Source organism: Artemia franciscana, chromosome 18 (assembly GCF_032884065.1).
Source record: "Artemia franciscana chromosome 18, ASM3288406v1, whole genome shotgun sequence".
In the NCBI taxonomy this organism is placed as follows: Eukaryota; Metazoa; Arthropoda; class Branchiopoda; order Anostraca; family Artemiidae; genus Artemia; species Artemia franciscana.
Window position 1 is genome coordinate 28104300 of NC_088880.1, and position 23650 is coordinate 28127949.

General features: G+C 38.4%; 1 protein-coding gene across 1 annotated transcript in view; it reads left to right on the forward strand.

The window, feature by feature from the left end:
* The window catches only part of LOC136038835 (sodium-dependent nutrient amino acid transporter 1-like), a 93416-nt gene that overhangs the window by 47337 nt on the left and 22429 nt on the right, over positions 1-23650 (forward strand). Inside the window, exons 7-9 of the mRNA XM_065722247.1 lie at positions 12658-12844; positions 16051-16227; positions 23062-23161. Coding sequence (XP_065578319.1) covers positions 12658-12844; positions 16051-16227; positions 23062-23161 — 464 coding nt within the window. The remainder of the gene's footprint in view (positions 1-12657; positions 12845-16050; positions 16228-23061; positions 23162-23650) is intronic.

The window sequence follows — 23650 nt, forward strand, 5'->3', positions numbered from 1 at the left end:
CACACACACACACACACACACACACACACACACACACACACACACACACACACACACACACACACACACACACACACACACACACACACACACACACACACACACACACACACACACACACACACACACACACACACACACACACACACACACACACACACACACACACACACACACACACACACACACACACACACACACACACACACACACACACACACACACACACACACACACACACACACACACACACACACACACACACACACACACACACACACACACACACACACACACACACACACACACACACACACACACACACACACACACACACACACACACACACACACACACACACACACACACACACACACACACACACACACACACACACACACACACACACACACACACACACACACACACACACACACACACACACACACACACACACACACACACACACACACACACACACACACACACACACACACACACACACACACACACACACACACACACACACACACACACACACACACACACACACACACACACACACACACACACACACACACACACACACACACACACACACACACACACACACACACACACACACACACACACACACACACACACACACACACACACACACACACACACACACACACACACACACACACACACACACACACACACACACACACACACACACACACACACACACACACACACACACACACACACACACACACACACACACACACACACACACACACACACACACACACACACACACACACACACACACACACACACACACACACACACACACACACACACACACACACACACACACACACACACACACACACACACACACACACACACACACACACACACACACACACACACACACACACACACACACACACACACACACACACACACACACACACACACACACACACACACACACACACACACACACACACACACACACACACACACACACACACACACACACACACACACACACACACACACACACACACACACACACACACACACACACACACACACACACACACACACACACACACACACACACACACACACACACACACACACACACACACACACACACACACACACACACACACACACACACACACACACACACACACACACACACACACACACACACACACACACACACACACACACACACACACACACACACACACACACACACACACACACACACACACACACACACACACACACACACACACACACACACACACACACACACACACACACACACACACACACACACACACACACACACACACACACACACACACACACACACACACACACACACACACACACACACACACACACACACACACACACACACACACACACACACACACACACACACACACACACACACACACACACACACACACACACACACACACACACACACACACACACACACACACACACACACACACACACACACACACACACACACACACACACACACACACACACACACACACACACACACACACACACACACACACACACACACACACACACACACACACACACACACACACACACACACACACACACACACACACACACACACACACACACACACACACACACACACACACACACACACACACACACACACACACACACACACACACACACACACACACACACACACACACACACACACACACACACACACACACACACACACACACACACACACACACACACACACACACACACACACACACACACACACACACACACACACACACACACACACACACACACACACACACACACACACACACACACACACACACACACACACACACACACACACACACACACACACACACACACACACACACACACACACACACACACACACACACACACACACACACACACACACACACACACACACACACACACACACACACACACACACACACACACACACACACACACACACACACACACACACACACACACACACACACACACACACACACACACACACACACACACACACACACACACACACACACACACACACACACACACACACACACACACACACACACACACACACACACACACACACACACACACACACACACACACACACACACACACACACACACACACACACACACACACACACACACACACACACACACACACACACACACACACACACACACACACACACACACACACACACACACACACACACACACACACACACACACACACACACACACACACACACACACACACACACACACACACACACACACACACACACACACACACACACACACACACACACACACACACACACACACACACACACACACACACACACACACACACACACACACACACACACACACACACACACACACACACACACACACACACACACACACACACACACACACACACACACACACACACACACACACACACACACACACACACACACACACACACACACACACACACACACACACACACACACACACACACACACACACACACACACACACACACACACACACACACACACACACACACACACACACACACACACACACACACACACACACACACACACACACACACACACACACACACACACACACACACACACACACACACACACACACACACACACACACACACACACACACACACACACACACACACACACACACACACACACACACACACACACACACACACACACACACACACACACACACACACACACACACACACACACACACACACACACACACACACACACACACACACACACACACACACACACACACACACACACACACACACACACACACACACACACACACACACACACACACACACACACACACACACACACACACACACACACACACACACACACACACACACACACACACACACACACACACACACACACACACACACACACACACACACACACACACACACACACACACACACACACACACACACACACACACACACACACACACACACACACACACACACACACACACACACACACACACACACACACACACACACACACACACACACACACACACACACACACACACACACACACACACACACACACACACACACACACACACACACACACACACACACACACACACACACACACACACACACACACACACACACACACACACACACACACACACACACACACACACACACACACACACACACACACACACACACACACACACACACACACACACACACACACACACACACACACACACACACACACACACACACACACACACACACACACACACACACACACACACACACACACACACACACACACACACACACACACACACACACACACACACACACACACACACACACACACACACACACACACACACACACACACACACACACACACACACACACACACACACACACACACACACACACACACACACACACACACACACACACACACACACACACACACACACACACACACACACACACACACACACACACACACACACACAATAGCAAGCTCACACATACAAACATATATACACAAATAGCCAAGCATATGCTCAGTCATAAAGTCACACAAACATATATGCACAGACATGCAAACACATGCTCAGTAACACAGGACCGGTAGGAGAGAGACAAGACACACACACAAAAACACAAAGTAAACAAACAAACGCACAGAGTCACACACACAAAAACACAATGACAGAAACACTAACACGTGAGCACACGGAGCCAGAAAAAAAAACAAAGAAAGACACAGAGAAATACAAACAGATGATCAGTCACACAGGCTTGGTGAGACAGAGACAAAAAACATACACACAAACATACAGAATCAGACAAACAAAAACACAAAGACAGACAAAGAGACATGCACACAGACGCTCCGCCACACAGGCACAATGGGCGAGTGGAACAACACACACAAAAAGACAAAGTTAAATACGCAAACACACATAGTCAGACGCACAAACACACAAAGACAAATCAGAGACATGCAAACAGACGCTCAGTAACGCAGGGAGGGTGGGAGAAAGACAATAAACACATACAAAAACACAAAGTCAGAGAAAGAAACACACAAAAACACGAAGACAGACACAGAGATACCCAAACAGACGCTAAATCACACAAGTGCAGTGGCAGAGAGACAAAAAACACACAGGAAAACAAAAATCAGAAAAACTCACAAACACATACATACACACACGCAAACACACAAAGTCAGACACAAAAAAAACGCAAAGAGTCAGACACAAAAATAAAACGCAAAGAGTCAGACACACAAAATCACAAGGGAAGACACAGCGACATGCGCTACAATAAACTGCTACAACTCTAAAAACACTTGTGTACTAAGGTAACTTCATATTAACAACTAGCTGACCCCTGACAAGTGTTGCTGTGGTGCTGCACGCCACAGCAACACATGGAGTGTCAGCTAGGCGTCCATCCCACCCTTAGGTTTTTTTTGTTTGTTTTTAGTTTTTTCTTAATTTTTTTTAGGTTTTTTTTGTTTGTTATTTGTATGTATATATAGATATATATATAGTTTTTTCTTTTTTTGGGATATATATTATATATATATTTTTTTTTTTTTTTTATTAGTTTGTTTTAGTACAGACATACAGACGGACAGACAGGCAAATAGTAAATTTTTATATAGATAGAAGAAGACTAAACATTCACTTATGCTTGATGATATTGGGTCATTAACCTCCATTTACTTCAACGATGCATGAACATAAATGAAAATTCCATACTTATAATTACTTCTTACAATAAGACTATAATTATGTACTTGCTGGAAATGCACATCTGGTTGTTGACAGTTCTTGGGTAATAATTCCGTAATAACGATGATGTGGAGTTTGAGGGCTCGTATTAGGGCTTGAAATTCATCAATTTTCGAAGAAGGACAGTACGTTTGTATTCAGAACGTATCACTCCATCGTTTCCCCGTGAAAAAATTTCACTTTCATAAGTTCCCATTTACTGATTTTAATCTTCCAACCTAATTACCTGCTGTTTCCTTCAAAACGTCGCTGCTTTTTCTTATATGCAAGTTCGGTGTTAATGCGATCATGAGAAAATCCGAAGCCTGTATATATATGTTAGGGTTTTTGTGAATCGACCTTGTGTCTCCGGTGGAGAACTGTTCGGTGTATCAGCAAAACCCAAGAAACTATTTAGTGATCCTGCCAATACCGAATGATCACCTATTCCTAGTGGTAGTAAAAACCAAACATTAGCAATAGCATCTGATGATTAGGTGAAATATAATCAGAAAATGCTGTGTAATTTTCTATAGCTCAATCATATTTGGGAAAATTGTTCGGTGTATCAGCAAAACCCGAAAAACAATTTAGTGATACCGACAGCACCCAATGACAACACCGCGATTTTTTAGTGGTTGTAAAAACTCTACATAAGTAACATCATCAGGTGATTAAGTGAAACATAATCAGAAAATGCAGTGTATTTCGCTCTACCACAATTATATTTTGGAGAACTCTTCGGTGTATCAACAAAACCCGAAAAACAATTTAGTGATACCGCCAATACAGAATGATCGCCTTTTTCTAGTGGTGGTTAAAACTCAACATTAGTAATATACTCAGGTGATTTCGTAATTACAAGGTCCGATACTGAAGGGGTTGAATTAGCCCGTGAACGAGTAGAGTTCTGAATGTGTTGATACAAGGGATGCTCTTGTAAAGTCTGGAGGAATCGATCTTCAAACGACTCATCAAAAACTTGTGTACTATTTGAAGTCCAATTATTAGAAAGTAGGTTAAAGTCACCAACTACTAGAAACTTAGAACTGAGTAAAGAAACAGAGGACAGAAGCTGCAATATTTTTTATTATTAAATGAGGACAATTCGCAATAAGTCACACAGGAAGGACAAGAGAGAGACAATAATACTTATAAAAACCAAAAGTCAGACACAAAAACACCAGAGTCAGACACACTAAAAAAAGACAGACACAAAGACATGCAATCAGACACTCAGTCCAACTTCCAGAGTGAAAGAGAGACAAAAAACAAAATACGCAAGCTCAGACAAAGAGACATACAAACAGACACCCAGTCACACAGGTATGCTTGGAGAGAGAGAGAGAAAAGAACAAAAACACAAAGTCAAAAACACAAACATACAAATACTCAGATTCATGCACACAAAAACACAAAGACAGACACCGACACATGCAAACAGACGCTCAATCGCTCAGATACCGTGAGAGGGGCAAAAACACAGGCAAAAACAGCAAGTGAACGTGCAAACACACATAATCAGAAACGCAAATACACAAAAACAGACAGAGAGACATGCAAATAGACACTCAGTCAAACAGGCAGGGTGGGAGAAAGACAAAACACAAACACAAAAGCAAAAATTCAGACAAACAAACACACAGAGTCAGACACACAAAGATAAACACAGAGACATGCAAACAGATACTCAGTGACATAGGCACGATGGGAGAGAGACAAAAACAAACATAAAAATACAAAGTCATACAAACAAACACATAGACTCAGACGCACACAAAAACAAATACAGACCCAGAGATATGCAAACAGAAGCCCAGTCAAACAGGAACGCTGGGAGATGGAAAAACATGCACACAAAACACAAAGTCGAAAACGCAAACACACAAATACAAAGAGTCAGACACATAAGAACACAAGGACAGACACAGAGACATGCAATCAGACACTCAGTCACACATGCACGGTGGGAGAGAGAAACAAAAACAAGCATAAAAACACAAAGTCATGCACACAAACACACAGAGTCGGATACACACGAACACAAAGTCAGACATAGATATATGCAAACCGACGCTAAGTCACACAGGCACGGTGGGAGATAGACAGAAACACACACAAAAAAAAACCAAGTCACACATAACACAGAGTCAACCATACAAAACCACAACAACAGAAACAGAAACGCAGAAACCGACACTCAGTCACATAGTCACTCTGGGAGAGAGAAAAATACACAAAAACACAAAGTCAGACAAACAAACACACAGAGGCAGATACACAAAAACACAATATCAGGCACAGAAAGATGCAGACAGACGCTCAGTCACAAAAGCAAGGTTGGAGAGAGACACAAAAATATAAAAGAAAATCCAAACATAGACATAGAGACACACAAACAGAAGCACAGTCATAGAGGCACGGTGGGAGAGAGAAAAAAAGTCATCCACAAAAGCAAAAAGTCAGACACATAAACACACAGAGTTAGACAAACAAAAACACAAAGACAGATACAGAAAAGTTCAAAAAGACTCTCTGTCACAAAACCATGGTGGGAGAGATTAAAAATCACACACCCGAAACACAAAGTCAGACACAAAACAAACAGAATCAGACAAACAGAAACACAAAGACAGACAAAGAGACAGACTCAGTCGCACAAGAACGGTGAGAGAGACACAGAAACGCACACACAAGACATAAATTCAGACAAACAAACACACAGATTCAGACGTACAAAAGCACAAAGACAGACACGAAGCGTCTAGCAAACAAAGACATAGAAACATGTGAAGAGACACTCAGTCACACAGGCACGGTGGGAGAAATACAAAAAGACAAACACAAAAAACCCAGTTAGACACACAACCACACAGATTCAGACAAACAGAAACATAAAAACACACAAAGAGATATGCACAAAGACACTCAGTCACACAGGCATGGTGGGAGAGAGACCAGAAACACAAAGACACAAAGACACAAAGACACAAAGACTGAGACATGCAAACAGACGCTCAGTCACACAAGCAAGGTTGAAGAGAGGCAAAAACCCACACAAAAAACATAGTCAGACACACAAACACACAGAGTCAGACACAAAAAAATACAAGGTCAGACACAGACACATGCAAACAGACGCTCAGTGACACAAGCACGGTAGGAAAGTGACAAAAACGCACGCAAAAACACAAAGTCAGACACAAACAAACATAGTCAGACAAAAAAAAACAACAACATAAAGACAGAAACAGACACATGCAAACAGACGCTCAGTCATACAGGCACGGTAGGAAAGTGAAAAAAAACGCACACAAAGTCAGACAAACAAAAACACAAATACAGACGAAGAAACACACAAACCGACAATCAGTCACACAGGCAAGCTGGGAGAGACACAAGAAAATACACACACGAAAAACACAGAGTCAGACACACAAAAGACCAAAGACGGATTCAGAGACCTGCAAACAGACCCTCAGTCACATAGGCATGTTGGGAAAAAGACAAAAATCAAACACAAAAACAACACAAAGTCAGACGCACAGAAACGCAAAGACAGACAGAGAAACATGAAAACAGACGATCCAACACACAGGCACCCTGGGAAACAGACAAAAACACAACCACAAAAACACAGTCAGACACACAACCACACAGACAAACGGAAACATAAAACACACACAGAGACATGCAAATAGACGCCCAGTCATACAGGCCTGGTAGGAGAGAGACAAAAACACACAAAAGACACAGAGTCAGATAGACAAAGACTGACACAGTGACATGCAAACAGACGCTCAGTCACAAAAGCAAGGTTACTGAAAAAAACACACACAAAAAACACATAAACGTACAAAAACACATACAAAAAACACAAAGTCAGGCACACGAACACACAGAAGCAGACTCACAGAAACACAAAGACAGACACAGAGATATACAAACTGATGCTCAGTCACGCAAGCATGGTGAGAGAAAGACAAAAAACACAGAAAAAACAAAAACTCAGATATACAAACATACAAATAAACGAACCCACATTAACACACAGAGTCAGAAACACAGATACACAAACCGACACTCAGTCACACAGGCACGTTGGAAGAGAGATAAAAACACATACACAAAAAAACACTGTCAGACAGACAACAACACAAAGACAGACATAGGGACATGCAAACAGACGCTCAGTCACACAGGCACGTTGGGAGAGAGACAAAAAAAACACAAAAAACGGAAAGTCAGACACACAAACACATAGATCCAGACACACAAAACATGAAGACAGACACAAGGACATGTAAACAGACGCTCAGTCACACAGGCACGGTGGGAGAGAGACAACAACACAAACACAAAGTCAGACACACAGATAAACAAAGATATACACAGAGACATGCAGACAGGCGCTCAGCCGTAGAGGCATGGCGAGAGAGATAAAAAACACAAACACATAGTGTCAGCTACACAAAAACACAAATACATACAGAAAAAATGCAAATAGACTTTCAGTCACACAAGAAAGATTGGACAGAGACAAAAAACACACACACAAAGAGCACAGTCAGAAACACAAGCACACAAAAACAAAGTCAGACATATAAAACACAAAGACAGGCGCAGAGACATGCAAGGAGGCGCTCAGTTACACAGTCACGATGGGAAAGAGACAAAAAACACACACAAAACACAGTCAGACACACAAACACACAAAACAAATAGTCACACATATAAAACACATAGACAGACGCAGAGACATGCAAACAGACACTCAGTCACACCAGCTTAGTGGGAAAGAGACAAAAACACACTTACAAAAAAAAACAAAGTCAAACACACAAACACACAGTGTCATACATACAAAAACACAAAGGCAGACAGAGAGACAAGCAAACAGGCGTTCAGTTACACACGCATGGTGGGAGAGAGACATGAACACAGGGTAGCTTAGGTTAAGTAAGGTTAGATGGCACGATATTCTGGCACAATATTCTGGTTAAGTAAGGTTAGATGACACGGTATATCTTACCTATTCTGTATAGGCATGCAAGAAAATGGGTGAAGTACCTGTCTTTGTATTTTTGTGTGTCTGACTCTGTTTGTTTGTGTGTATGACTTTGTGTTTTTGTGTGTGCTTTGTCTCTCTCCTACCGTGCCTGTGTATCTATCTCTGTGTTTTTTGTCCGTCTTTCTCTCTCTGTCTCTCTCGCTCACCGTATCTGTTTGATTGAGCGTCTCTTTGTATGTATCTGTGTCTTTCCTTGTGTTTTTGTGTGTCTGACTCTGTGTCAGACAGGTGAAGATAACGCATTCTCGCACGACTTGTTAGATGTCAAGGTCCCGTGGGAATCCCTACTTGTAACTAAGCATAGTATACACGTGGGTGTTACGTAATAACGGGGACACAGTGGTATGTTACTTAATGACAGTGTAACGTGGATGTTACGTAATGACAGCGCGCATGCGGGTGTTACGTAATGGCAGCCTAAACAAGATATATTACGTAATAGTGGAGCACACGTGAGAATGGCAACGTACTTGTTGGTCTTAAGTAATGACAGCACACACGTACGTGTTACATAATACCTTAAGATATTTTTTTCTTAGGGATTTCATTTTTCTGCAGGATTTAATTTTTCTTTCAGTGTGTTTTTCTTTCAAGGCGTTTTTTTAGATTTCATTTTTTTTCTAAACATTTTTTCAGGGAACCTTTATAAGCTAAAGAGTTTGGTCCGCATTAGGATTTGAAAGGGATTCTCCCTAAATGGAATGGAGCGCTAGACAACTTTACTATAAAAGCCTTCCTAATGTTATTATTCGGCAAATGATTTCTACGTTATAGCTTATTCTAAAGCATGAGGAATTTCCTCTCCTGCTTTCTTGAATGATCAAATGGATCGTGTGTTTTCCTATTTCTGAAATGATTGACATGCAAGGGAGAAAATTGATTATTAGAAATTTATTACATTTGAAGTGTACCTGCTTGTTAATTAATGTTAATTATTGATCAACATTAATTAACATTAATTTTTTAATAATATACATATTAATATTAATTGTTAATTATTGTTAAAATAATGACTTAGAGGGTATTATCAGATAATATGGACCCTTTTCTTAGTGCATTTTTTAGTAATAGAGTCCTTCAGTCTATCGGATCTTAAATGTGATACCAAAGATGAAATAAAAGCGTCACAAACGTAATTAAATCACGAAATCACAGAAAAGCAGTCAAAACTCAACAAACGGAAATTCAAAACGTGAAAAGGCTTATAAAGGATAAAAATATAAGCAAAATTACCCATGAATTAAAGATAGTTGGGAACCCTAGCAACCAATTCCTGGAGGGCCGTTGTTATTAGAGATAAATTTAAGCCATACTAAGAAATATTTCTGAATAGTTTTAATGAAAATATCACGTTTCTTTGAGCAAAAACTATGCATAGTCATGCCATCGTGACAATAGCAGAGAGAGACAAAAAACACACAAAAACGCAAAGTCAGACACAAACACACATAGTCAGACACACAAAAACATAAAGAAAGACAAAGAGATATACAAAAAGACCGTCAGTCACACAAGCACGCTGAAAGAGAGAGAGACGAAAAAATACACACACAAAACAGACACAGAGACATATAAACAGACTTTCAGTCACATATACATGGTGGGAGACAGACAAAAAAATTACATGAAACCAAAAAGTCAGACAAACAAACTCAAACACGCAGAGTCAGACACAAGTAAAGACAAAAATAGACACAAACGTGCAAACAGATACTCAGTGGCACAGGCACACTTAGAGAAAGACAAAAACAAACTCAGAAAAGACACATAAACACACAGAGTCAGAAAAATAAAAATACAAAGACAGACACAGGAACATGCAAATAGACGCTCAGTCACACATACAGACAAACATACAAACAAACACACAACCACAGACACACAGGCACGTCAGACACAACAGAGTCCAATTCAAATTTCTTGTCAGAAAGTAAAATCACAAAATCGCATTTAGTGATTTTACTTTCTGTCAAGAAATTTGAATTTGAACCTGATGATGACAAGCACAGGTCCTGTCGAAATTATCGTTTGAGAAAATCAATCACCTGACATCCATAGCTTAGGTAAACTTATTACCATCTATCATTATTATGCAACATACAGGTAAAATGATTAGACTACGTAGTTGATAGGAGTGTCCTAGATGACAAAAATAAAATGAATAAATTTTTGGATGTTCTGAGATATCGGGTAAAAGAACGGGTTTGAAAATTAATGTTAAGATGACTAAGTCGCTTAGACTAGGAATAAATGAAGGTGAAGAAGTGATGTTGGGTAGCTGATCATTGGTTAACTGGGATTTAATTCACTGATCAATTGGACATCTTTACTTACCTGTGCAGTATTACTAGGAAAGATGGCGGGGGCAACGAAGATGTAAATATAGAATACCCAAAGCCAAGGGTGTTTTTTCACAGTTGAAAAAGTTTTGAAGAATAGGAAGATAAGCCTGTAAACCAGGATTAGAATATTGGAAACTGCAGTGATGACAGTGGTCAAGTATGGTTTTGAAACATGGGTGTGCTTTTCAGTTCGACTTTAGTTTCAAAATTTCCTAGCATTGCTTTAATCCATAATTATTCAATTATATGTTTTTTTTTGTTTTTATGTTGCGTTTCTGTGCGTTTATGGTTGTATTTTTAATAGGGATTCCATCATCATCACTTTTGTGGATACAGGGACCAGTTTGTTGGCAGGTGTGACAATCTTTGCCATCCTTGGTCATTTGGCACACGAATTAGATGTCGACATTACAGAAGTTGTTAAAGGTGGAGCTGGTCTGGCTTTTATTTCGTACCCTGAAGCTATAGCTAAGATGGCGTTTCTTCCTCAGGTACATCTAATTTTTCCTTTCATTGCTCTCTGTTTTCCTCCTTTTATTTCGAAAAACAGAGTTCTCAAAACAGTTTATAGTAAAATTGACAAAAACAATTAAAAATGTAATATAATTTGAAAAAATCAATAATAAAACATAAAACAGACAAAGTAAACTAAGTTAATTGATCGAACTTTCCATAAACAGGGAATAAAACAACAAATTATTACACGTTCCTTAATCTTGGTCTCAAAATGTAATATGTTCTTAAAACCAACTTTGTACTTTATTTGTAACATTCCATAAATCTACTACAAATAACATTTATTTACTGTAACATGTACAAACTTAGGCTATGTTACTTTGTCTCAAGGCATAATACCTCTTAATTGTTTTATAGGTATTTGACAGTAAAAAGTATACAATTCTACGTCTAAAACCAACTGATTGTCACATAGACACTTTACCAGTAATTGCCATACGGTGTTATTGTTTTGCATTATTTTTTTTTTAGCCATTGCTTAACCAATAACACTAAGAGAAATATTCCAATTCTGAAATATATCAAAAACAAATAAAAAGGTAGACCAATTAGCACAAGTACGAAATCTCTCATCATGAAGTGGAGCAAACATCACTATTAAGGTGCTCTTGGTGAAATTTAAGGTGCTCATAAGGCTTTTAAGGTGCTCTTGGAGAAAACTTGGAAAAATTAAATTTTAGGGTAGTTTTAGAGCCAGATAGCACCTGAGCTGTAAAATTAAACAGTTTCAAATGTCTTGAATAACGCCTCCTTGCTGTAGGTATTCTCTAGAAATCCTCCTTGGTTGTAAATACAGTTCAATTTTGTATTGCTTTCACGTATGTTTGCACGAAAGTGTCGAGCAAGGAAAAAATGGCGAAATCATGACAGTAACACAATGCACATTTTAAAAATCGAAATTTAAAGATCGAAATTCTCATATCGAAAAATATTTACTGAGTTCCAGCTGCCAGACAACCGATCCAATTTGTTGCTGTTTATGTACTTTATTAAAGCCACCACAAGCCCCCGCCCCTCTGAAGATAGAAATTACGTGTACTGACTGCTGACGACTCGTCAAGCCGCAATCATTATGAGGATTCTTATGCGCTGGAAAACTTTTTATTTCAGATAATCATCTCTAGAAAGTTATTGCAGCTCCCCAGCCTGTATAAAAAAAAAACAGAATATTTTTACACTCCAACCACATTTTAAGGTTCTTTTAAATTGCATACTGGCTATTTAGGCTTCCAGCTGACTGGCCAAACAAGATTAAGCTCTAAAGGATTCTATTCCATTGGATGTTTTTTTCCTGTCTTTTTTTAGATCATTTATTATCGAGTCATGGCTTATCTTGGCTCTGCATCAAGTCAGGTCGCAGATTCAACCCATTTTTTACGTCACCAGCACTTACCTTGTTTTAACCTGATTCAGTTATAGACTTTTTTCCAAATTCTTGCCTGCTATTTTTGTTAGTTTTATTGATTTATTAATTCTATTAATTATTTAGTCCGGGAATTTAAAAATTATTCGGTATTAAATATTGAGACTTATTTTATTAATTGGTCAGTCTGTGTCTTTTGCTTAGCTGAATTTTTCACCGCGTCAGGACTTAGGCTGCTTTTATGCAGATCTTCAGCTTAGCTCACTTTTCCACCAAGCTGTTTCACCACCTCCAATCGTATCGTTTAGTTAAGACCCGTACTTACTCACCAAGTCACTGAAATTTCATAGTTTAGACCTCAAGCCGAGTTTAGACTTTGATTGTTTTTTTCAGGGAGCCAGAAATCAGCTCATATTACACCAAGTCAATTTCCTGCCTTTTCTTAGATTGTTCTTAAACTTAGATAGGAGGCAACTCGCTTTCATACCATGGGACTGAAATTTCGCAGTTTAGACTGTAATCATTTTAGAAATGGGTTCGTACTTAGCTTGTGTTTGCAAAGAATTAGGACCAGAAGTGTAATTTGCTATTGGGCATGGGGTATCTGTCCCCCCCAGACCCTATTTTGCTTCCCCGAGACTACAGTTTGCCCCCCAGCTGAAATCTAGTTTCTGAAAAAAATATTGTCAAAACTAAGATAAGTCTGCGTAATTCTAGCATCAATAGATACAGGTTAGTTTTCTTTAGTATATGTTTGCCTTTAAGGTACTGTATGTCTCATTTTTCATTTTCACTGCCGTTTTCACTTGATTTGGGAAAACTGGCCCCAACTTTGCCCCTTCCCCTGCAGGATTTGATAAAATTACGTCACTTACGTTACCAGATTTGTTACCAGAAAATTACGTGACCAGAACTTGGTTAGTTTTGCACCGACTCAAGATTTAGCTCGTTTGGTTTTGGTTTTGGTTAGCTCGTCTTTGGTTTGTCTTAAGATATTATCTCGTAAATATTATAATGTTTCATACTGAAACATCCAAGGAAACACACTTTCATTCATAAACCCACACATTAGACATGAATAGGTGGCTACTTGTGTCTGAACATCCCAATAACTCTCCTTTTAGTTATTTTTAACCTTTATTTCCTTTTTCTTTTAATCTTGTTTCTGAATATCTCTTTTACTTTCCTTTTACTTGCTGTTGTTTCTGAAAGTCTTAATATATCCTGTTCTGTTTTATTTTCCTTTAACCTTTACTTCCTTTTAACCTTGTTTCTGAATAGGCTACACCTTTTACTTTCCCTTAAGATTTATTTCCCTTTTCGTTTTAACCTTGTTCCTCAATATCCCTTTTACTCTCCTTTTACTTTCTATTGCTTCTGAATATCCCAATATATCTAGTTTTCTTTTACTTTCCTTTAATCTTTATTTCCTTTATCCTTTTAACCTTGTTTCTGAATATCCCTTTTACTTTCCTTTAGTTTTTTTCACTTTTCGTTTTGTCCTTGTTTCTGATATTCTGAATGTCCCTTTTATGTTCTGCCTACTTTCTGTTGTCTCTGAATATCCCAATATATCTAGTTTCCTTTTACTTTCCTTTAGCCTTTATTTTTTTATTCTTTTAACGTTGTTTCTGAATATATCTTTTAATTTTGTTTTACTTGCTGTTGTATCTGAAATCCTGATATATCTTGTTTCCTTTTACTTTCCTTTAACCCTTATTTCCTTTTTCTTTTTAATCTTGTTTCTGAATATTCCTTTTACTTGCAGTTGTTTCTGAATATCCATTTGTATCAAGATTTCTTTTGCTTTGTTTTCAGTTGTTTGCTGTGCTCTTTTTCCTGATGCTGTTTACTCTTGGAGTAGGAAGTGCAAGCTCTTCGGCTGGATGTGTGATCACTGTCATCAACGACGACTTCCCCCACTTGAAGAAATGGAAAATTACTGCTGTTGTTTCCTTGCTTGGCTTCGTTTGCGGACTTGTTTACATCACACCCGTAAGTTTAGTATCTGAATGTCAAATGAGTCTTCATTTTCAAAAGTAGAGTGGACAAATAGAGAAGACGACTCAAAAAAAAATAGTATTATTTCTGTTTTTCGCCACTTGGTTTCGTTCGTCGACTTATCCAAACGACACTGGTAAGCTCTACTGCTCCCACAGTCCTTACTGGTAATACTACCAAGGTAAGTGAAGCCGCCTACCTGATCAATCTTTTCATTACCCAGCGTTACCTTTTCACCCAATGTCACCTTTTCATCTTCACTTATTCTTTAGTGACAGAGCCTTAGTGACATTAAATAAAAAAAAACAAGTTTTTTAACGGGAAATAAGGAGCGACATTAAAACATAAAACGAACAGAAATTACTTCGAATATGAAAGGGCTGGTTCCTCATCAAAGCCCCACTCTTTACGCTAAAGTTTGACTCTTTCTCTTAATTCTACTTTCTAAAACAGTAAAAAACTTTAGCATAAAGAGCGGGGCAATGATGAGGAAGCAGCCCTTTCATATACGAAGTAATTTCTGTTCGTTTTAAGTTTTAATGTCGCTCCTTACTTCCCGTTAAAAAAATCTTGTTTTTTTTTATTTAATTTCTGAACGTTTTTGAATCAATGCATGTTTTGATTTTGGCTCTCCGCAGATGAATAATTAAGACGAAATTTGTATATTTCTTTTTTTGGCTAATTGGCTTTCTCGTAATTTTGATCAAGCGATTTTGAGAAAAAAGGAGCGGGGGAGGAGGCCTAGCTACCCTCTGATTTTTTGGTTACTTAAAAAGGCAACTAGAACTTTTAATTTTTTACAAATGTTTATTAGTAAAAGATACACGTAACTTACAAATTAGCTTACGTAACGAACTTCTGTATTTTCATGTTTTTATTACGTATATGAAGGGATTCACCCCCTCGTCAGTACCTCACTCTTTACACTAAAGCTTAAATATTGTCCCAATTTCTTAAGAATGACCCCTGAATCACAAAAGCCGTAGAATAAATAGTTGAAATTACTAAAAATGCTTTAGCGTAAAGAGCGAGGTATTAGGAGGAGGTGAGCCGATCATACACGTAATAATTTCTGTTCGTTTTAAGTTTTGATGCTTCTCCTTACTTTCAGCTGAAAAAACTTATTTTTCATTGTTTTTTTTTAATAATGCTAGAAAATCCTGCTCTCCCTTCATGAAACTTTTCCTCCCCCATGACAATTTCCTCCAAGGGAAGTTCCCCAACGTATCCCCCTCTTCTGACCCCCCCCCCGCCCCTCAACCTCAAAATCTCCCAAAAAACGTCTGTACTCTTCCAAATAACCATTACTATATGTAAGCACTGGTCAAAGTTTGTAACTTGTGACCCCTCCCATGGGAACTGTGGGGGAGTAAGTCGTCCCAAAGAAAATGGCTATCTCAGAATTTTGATCCGTTGACTTTGGGAAAATAATTAGCGTGGGAGGGGGCCTAGTCGCCCTCCAATTTTTTTGGGTACTTAAAAAGGGCACTAGAAATCTTCATTTCCGTTAGAATGAGCCCTCTCGCAAGATTCTCGGACCACTTGGTTGATACGATCACCCCTGGGAAAAAAAAAATAAACACGCATCCGTGATCTGCCTTCTGGCAAAAAATACAAAATTCCACATTTTTGTAGATAGCTTGAAACTTCTACAATAAGGTTCTCTGATACGCTGAATCTGGTGATGTGATTTTCGTTAAGATTCTATGACTTTTAGGTGTTGTTTCCCCCTGTTTTTTAAAATAAGGCAAATTTTCTCAGGCTCGTAACTTTTGATGGGTAAGATTAAACTTGATGAAACTTATATATTTAAAGTCAACATTAAAATGCAATTCTTTTGGTGTAGCTATTGGTTTCAAAATTCCATTTTTTAGAGTTTTGGTTACTATTTATCCGGGTCGCTCCTTACTACAGTTCGTTACCACGAACTGTTTGATATTCTTCTTAAAATTAGGTACCACGAACTGTTTGATAGTCTTCTTAACATTAGTTTAAAAAATGTGTCATTACACATTTTAAAATTTGTAACTAGTACTACGACTAATAAATCACTGTGGCCCTAAGCCACCCGAGGCCAACTCACCATTTTACACTTTTAATCCGCTCTGATTTGTTTGAAGCCTCACATTTAGCCTATGTCATGAAGCTATAATTGTCTTTAAATCCTTGCTTATAACTTTTCCTTATCCAATTTGGCATCGACCTGCTGTTCAGTTGGCCCCAGATAGATGACCAAAAAGCACAATGTAGAAAAACCAAATTTTTCCTAGTTTCAACATATAAAAATACTATTTAAATGTTATTTAAGTAATATTAAGCTTTTTTTCTACGAGGAGTCCATAGGTATTCATTCATCAGTACATACAGCGTGAAGCCCAATTTTTGGCACACGTTCGTGGTAACGAACTGTAGTAAGGAGCGACCCGGCTCAATAGTAACCAAAACTCTAAAAAATGGAATTTTGATACCAATAGCTACATCATAAGAATCGCATTTTAATGCTGGTTTTAAATATATAAGTTTCATCAAGTTTAGTCATACCCATCAAAAGTTAAGAGCCTGAGAAAATTTGCGTTATTTTGGAAAATAGGGGGAAACACCCCCTAAAAGTCATAGAATCTTAACGAAAATCACACCATCAGATTCAGCGTATCAGAGAACCCTACTGTAGAAGTTTCGAGCTCAAATCTACAAAAATGTGGAATTTTGTATTTTTTGCCAGAAGGCAGATCACGGATGCGTGTTTATTTGTTTTTTTTGTTTTTTTGTTGTTTTTTTTCCCCAGGGGTGATCGTATCGACCCAGTTGTCCTAGAATGTTGCAAGAGGGCTCATTCTAGAGGAAATAAAAAGTTCTAGTGCCCTTTTTAAGTGACCAAAAAAATTGGAGGGCACCTAGGCCCCCTCCCACACTAATTATTTTTCCAAAGTCAACGGATCAAAATTCTGAGATAGCCATTTTATTCAACATAGTCAAAAAACCTTATAACTATGTCTTTGGGGACGACTTACTCCTCCAAAGTCCCCGTGGGAGGGGCAACAAGTTACAAACTTTGACCTGTGCTTACATATAGTAATGGTTATTGGAAAGTATACAGGCGTTTTCAGGAGGATTTTTTTGGTTGGGGGGAGGGGTTGAGAAGAGGGGGTATGCTGGGGGAGCTTTCCATCGAGAATTTGTCATGGGAGAAGAAAATTTTTATGAAGGGAGAGCAGGATTTACTAGCATTATTTAAAAAAAAAACAATTAAAAAATAAATGTGAAAAAGCTTTTTAAGCTGGAAGTAAGGAACAGCAATAAAACTTAAAACAAACAGAAATTATTACCCATATGAGGGGCTCATCTCCTTCTAATACCTCGCTCTTTACGCTAAAGTATTTTTAGTAATTTCAACTATTTATTCTACGGCTTTTGTGATTCAGGGGTCATTCTTAATAAATTGGGATAAAATTTAAGCTTTAGTGTAAAGAGCGAGGTACTGACGAAGGGGCGAATCCCCTCATATATGTAATAAAAACATGAGAATACAAAAGTTCTTTACGTAAGCTAATTTATAAGTTACGTAAATCTTTTACCAATAAAAAGATTCGTAAAAAATTAAAAGTTCTAGTTGCCTTTTTAATTAACCAAAAAATCGGAGGGTTACTAGGCTTCGTCCCCCGCTCTTTTTTTCTCAAAATCATTCGATCAAAATTATGAGAAAGCCATTTAGCCAAAAAAAAAATTAATATGCAAATTTCGTTTTGATTATTCCTCTGCGGAGAGCCAAAATCAAAACATGCATTGATTCAAAAACGTTTAGAAATTAAATAAAAAAAACAAGTTTTTTTAACTGAAAGTAAGGAGCGACATTAAAACTTAAAACGCACAGAAATTACTTCGTATATGAAAGAGGCCGCTTCCTCATTAACGCCCCGCTCTTTACGCTAAAGTTTTTTTACTGTTTTAAAGAGAAGAATTGAGAGAAAGAGTCAGACTTTAGCGTAAAGAACGGGGCGCTGATGAGGAAGCAGCCTCTTTCATATACGAAGTAATTTCTGTGCGTTTTAAGTTTTAATGTCGCTCCTTACTTTCAGTTAAAAAAACTTGTTTTTTTATTTAATCATAAAAATAGATACAAGGAAATTAGACAACAAGAAGGAACATAAATAATTGAAAGAGAATAAATACGTAAAATATTTTGGACACCTATCACATCAGAAAATTGTTATATTAGAGAATGGTGTGCTGACAACTCTGTACTTGAATATTTAAATACTAGTTGATACCACTACCTCCGATGCCAGGCTATTCCATTTTTTACCAGCCCTATCAACTAATCAATGCTGAAAAAAACTCTTGAGCTTATTGGGATTTACATACTTTCGAGGCTCATTATGAAACACTACACTACAATCTCACAAATAGTTACAAAATAATGAAACAATAATGATAATATTATATAATACCGTATGAAAGCAAGAAAGGAAATAATAAGTGAAAAGAAAAAAATCAAATAGGTGAAAAAACGAGGATTTTGTCAGCCAGTAACAAAATGTGAAGACGAAAATCGAGGAAAGATTTCGACAAAGACCTCGGCCATGCTCAACAAAAAAAGAATAAGAGAAAAACAACAACAATATAATCTAACCTTCTGAAGTAAACTCTGCAAGAGGAGAAAAGTGTATTTTCTCCTCTTATAGAGTTTAGTTCAGAAGGTTAGATTTTGTTGTTTTTTTTTTTCTCTCTCTTTTTTTTTTTGCTGAGCACTGAGGACGACATGGCAGAGGTCCTTGTCGAAATTTTTGCTTGATTTTCGTCTTTATATTTTGCTACTGGCTGACAAAATCCTCGTTTTTTCACCTATTTCATTTTTGTATTTTCCTTTATTATTTCCTTTCTTGGTTTCATAGGTCATGTATAGCCAGTATGGTCTACGAACATATTCAAAAGTTCGTGGTAACGAACTGTAGTAAGGAGCGACCCGGGTCAATAGTAACCAAAACTCTAAAAAATTGAATTTTGATATCAATAGCTACCTCAAAAGAATCGCATTTTAATGTTGATTTCAAATATATAAATGTCATCAAGTTTAGTCTTACCCATAAAAAGTTACGAGCCTGAGAAAATTTGCCTTATTTAGGAAAATAGGGGGAAACACCCCCTAAAAGTCGTAGGATCTTAACGAAAATGACACCATCAGATTCAGCGTATCAGAGAACCATCAGATTCAGCGTATCAGAGAACCCTACTGTAGAAGTTTCAAGGTCCTATCTACAAAAATGTGGAATTTTGTATTTTTTGCCAGAAGACAAATCACGGGTGCGTGTTTATTTGTTTTTTTTTTTTTTTCCCAGGGGTTATCGTATCGACCAAGTGGTCCTAGAATGTCGCAAGAGGGCTCATTCTAACGGAAATGAAAAGTTATAGTGCCCTTTTTAAGTGACCAAAAAAATTGGAGGGCATCTAGGCCCCCTCCCACGCTCATTTTTTTCTCAAAGTCAACGGATAAAAATTTTGAGATAGCCATTTTGTTCCACATAGCCGAAAGCCATAATAACTATGTCTTTGGGGATGTCTTACTCCCCACGATTCCCTGGGGGAGGGGCTGCAGGTTACAAACTTTGACCAGTGTTTACATATAGTAATGGTTATTGGGAAGTGTACAGACGTTTTCAGGGGGATTTTATTTTGTTTCGGGGTGGGGCTGAGGAGAGGGGGCTATGTTGGAGGATCTTTCCTTGGAGAAATCTGTCATGGGGGATGAAAAACTCAATGAAAAGGGCGCAGGATTCTCTAGCATTACTATAAGAAAACAATGAAAAATAAACATGACAATTTTTTTTCAAATGAAAGGAAGAAGTAGCATTGAAACTTAAAACGAACAGAGATTATTACGCATATGAGGGGTTCTAAAAATACTTTAGCATAAAGAGCGAGGTATTTAGGAGGAGATAAATACGTTGCTCTTTATGCTAAAGTATTTTTAGTAATTTCAACTATTTATTCTACGGCCTTTCTGATTCAGGGGTCATTCTTAAAGAATTGGGAGAAAAATTAAGATTTAGTGTAAAGAGCGAGGTATTAACGAGGGTACAAACCCCCTCGTATACATAATAAAAATATAAGGTTATGAAAGTTTGTTAAGTAAGTTAATTCTTAAGTTACGTATATTTTTTACAAATAAAAACGTTCGTTAAAAATTAAAAGTTCTAGTAGCCTTTTTAAGTAACCGAAAAATTGGAGGGCAACTAGGCCTCCTTCTCCTCCCCTTATTTCTCAAAATCGTCTGATCAAAACTAAGAGAAAGCCATTTAGCCAAAAAAGAATAATATACAAATTTCATTTTAATAATTTATGTGCAGAGAGCCAAAACCAAACAAGCATTAATTCAAAAACGTTCAGAAATTAAATAAAAAAATCTGATTTTTTTAGCTGAAAGTAAGAAGCGACATTAAAACTTAAAACGAACAGAAATTACTCCGTATATGAAATGGGTTGTCCCCTCTGCAATCCCTCGCTCTTTACGCTAAAGTTTGACTCTGCCACAATTCTACTTTTTAAAACAATTAAAAGCTTTAGCGTAAAGAGCGAGGGATTGCAGAGGGGACAACCCATTTCATATACGGAGTAATTTCTGTACGTTTTAAGTTTTAATGTCGCTCCCTACTTTCAGCTAAAAAAATCAGTTTTTTTTATTCAATCTATATAATACCGACCATAATAAAGTAACGATAATAATAGTAACCATAAAAATAATGATAAAATTAAAAAAATAATAGTTACAAAATAATGAAAATAAGGGTCTATCGTTATAATTTTAACGTTCTAAAACATTTTATTTTTCAGGGCGGAATGTATATTTTAGACCTTGTGGACTATTTTGGAGGAGGATTCATTATTTTTATTATGGCAATTTTGGAAACTTTTGCCATCTCTTGGATTTATGGTAAGCATGCATGAGTATCCATTTAATTCAGTTTATTTCATCCTAAGAAGATTTCATAAATTTTCATAACTTTCATAAATTTTAATTCCAACGAAGATTTGAAAAAAGTGCCTTGTTCAGTTAAATGCTATTAGCACAATTTGCTTAATTTGCAAAAGAATTATTGGAAAACAAAACGCTCTCCATGTTAAATAAATATGTAAAAAAAATTAGTCCAAACACTAAGTAGAATAGATAAAAAGAAGAAACCCAAAATTCTCTATAAAAAAAAAAAACAAAAGCCAAGAGTTCATATGGCACTTGTGACGAGGTCGGAACCTAAAATTAGACTCGGTACTAGAGTTATCGATTTCATCGTCCTAGCACGTCCAGAAGCACCGAACTCGCCAAAGCACTAGAAATCCCTCCAACTCCCCCAAAGAGATCGGATCCAGTCCACTTATGTCAATCACGTATCTATAACTTGTACTTATTCTCGAACTCGCCAAA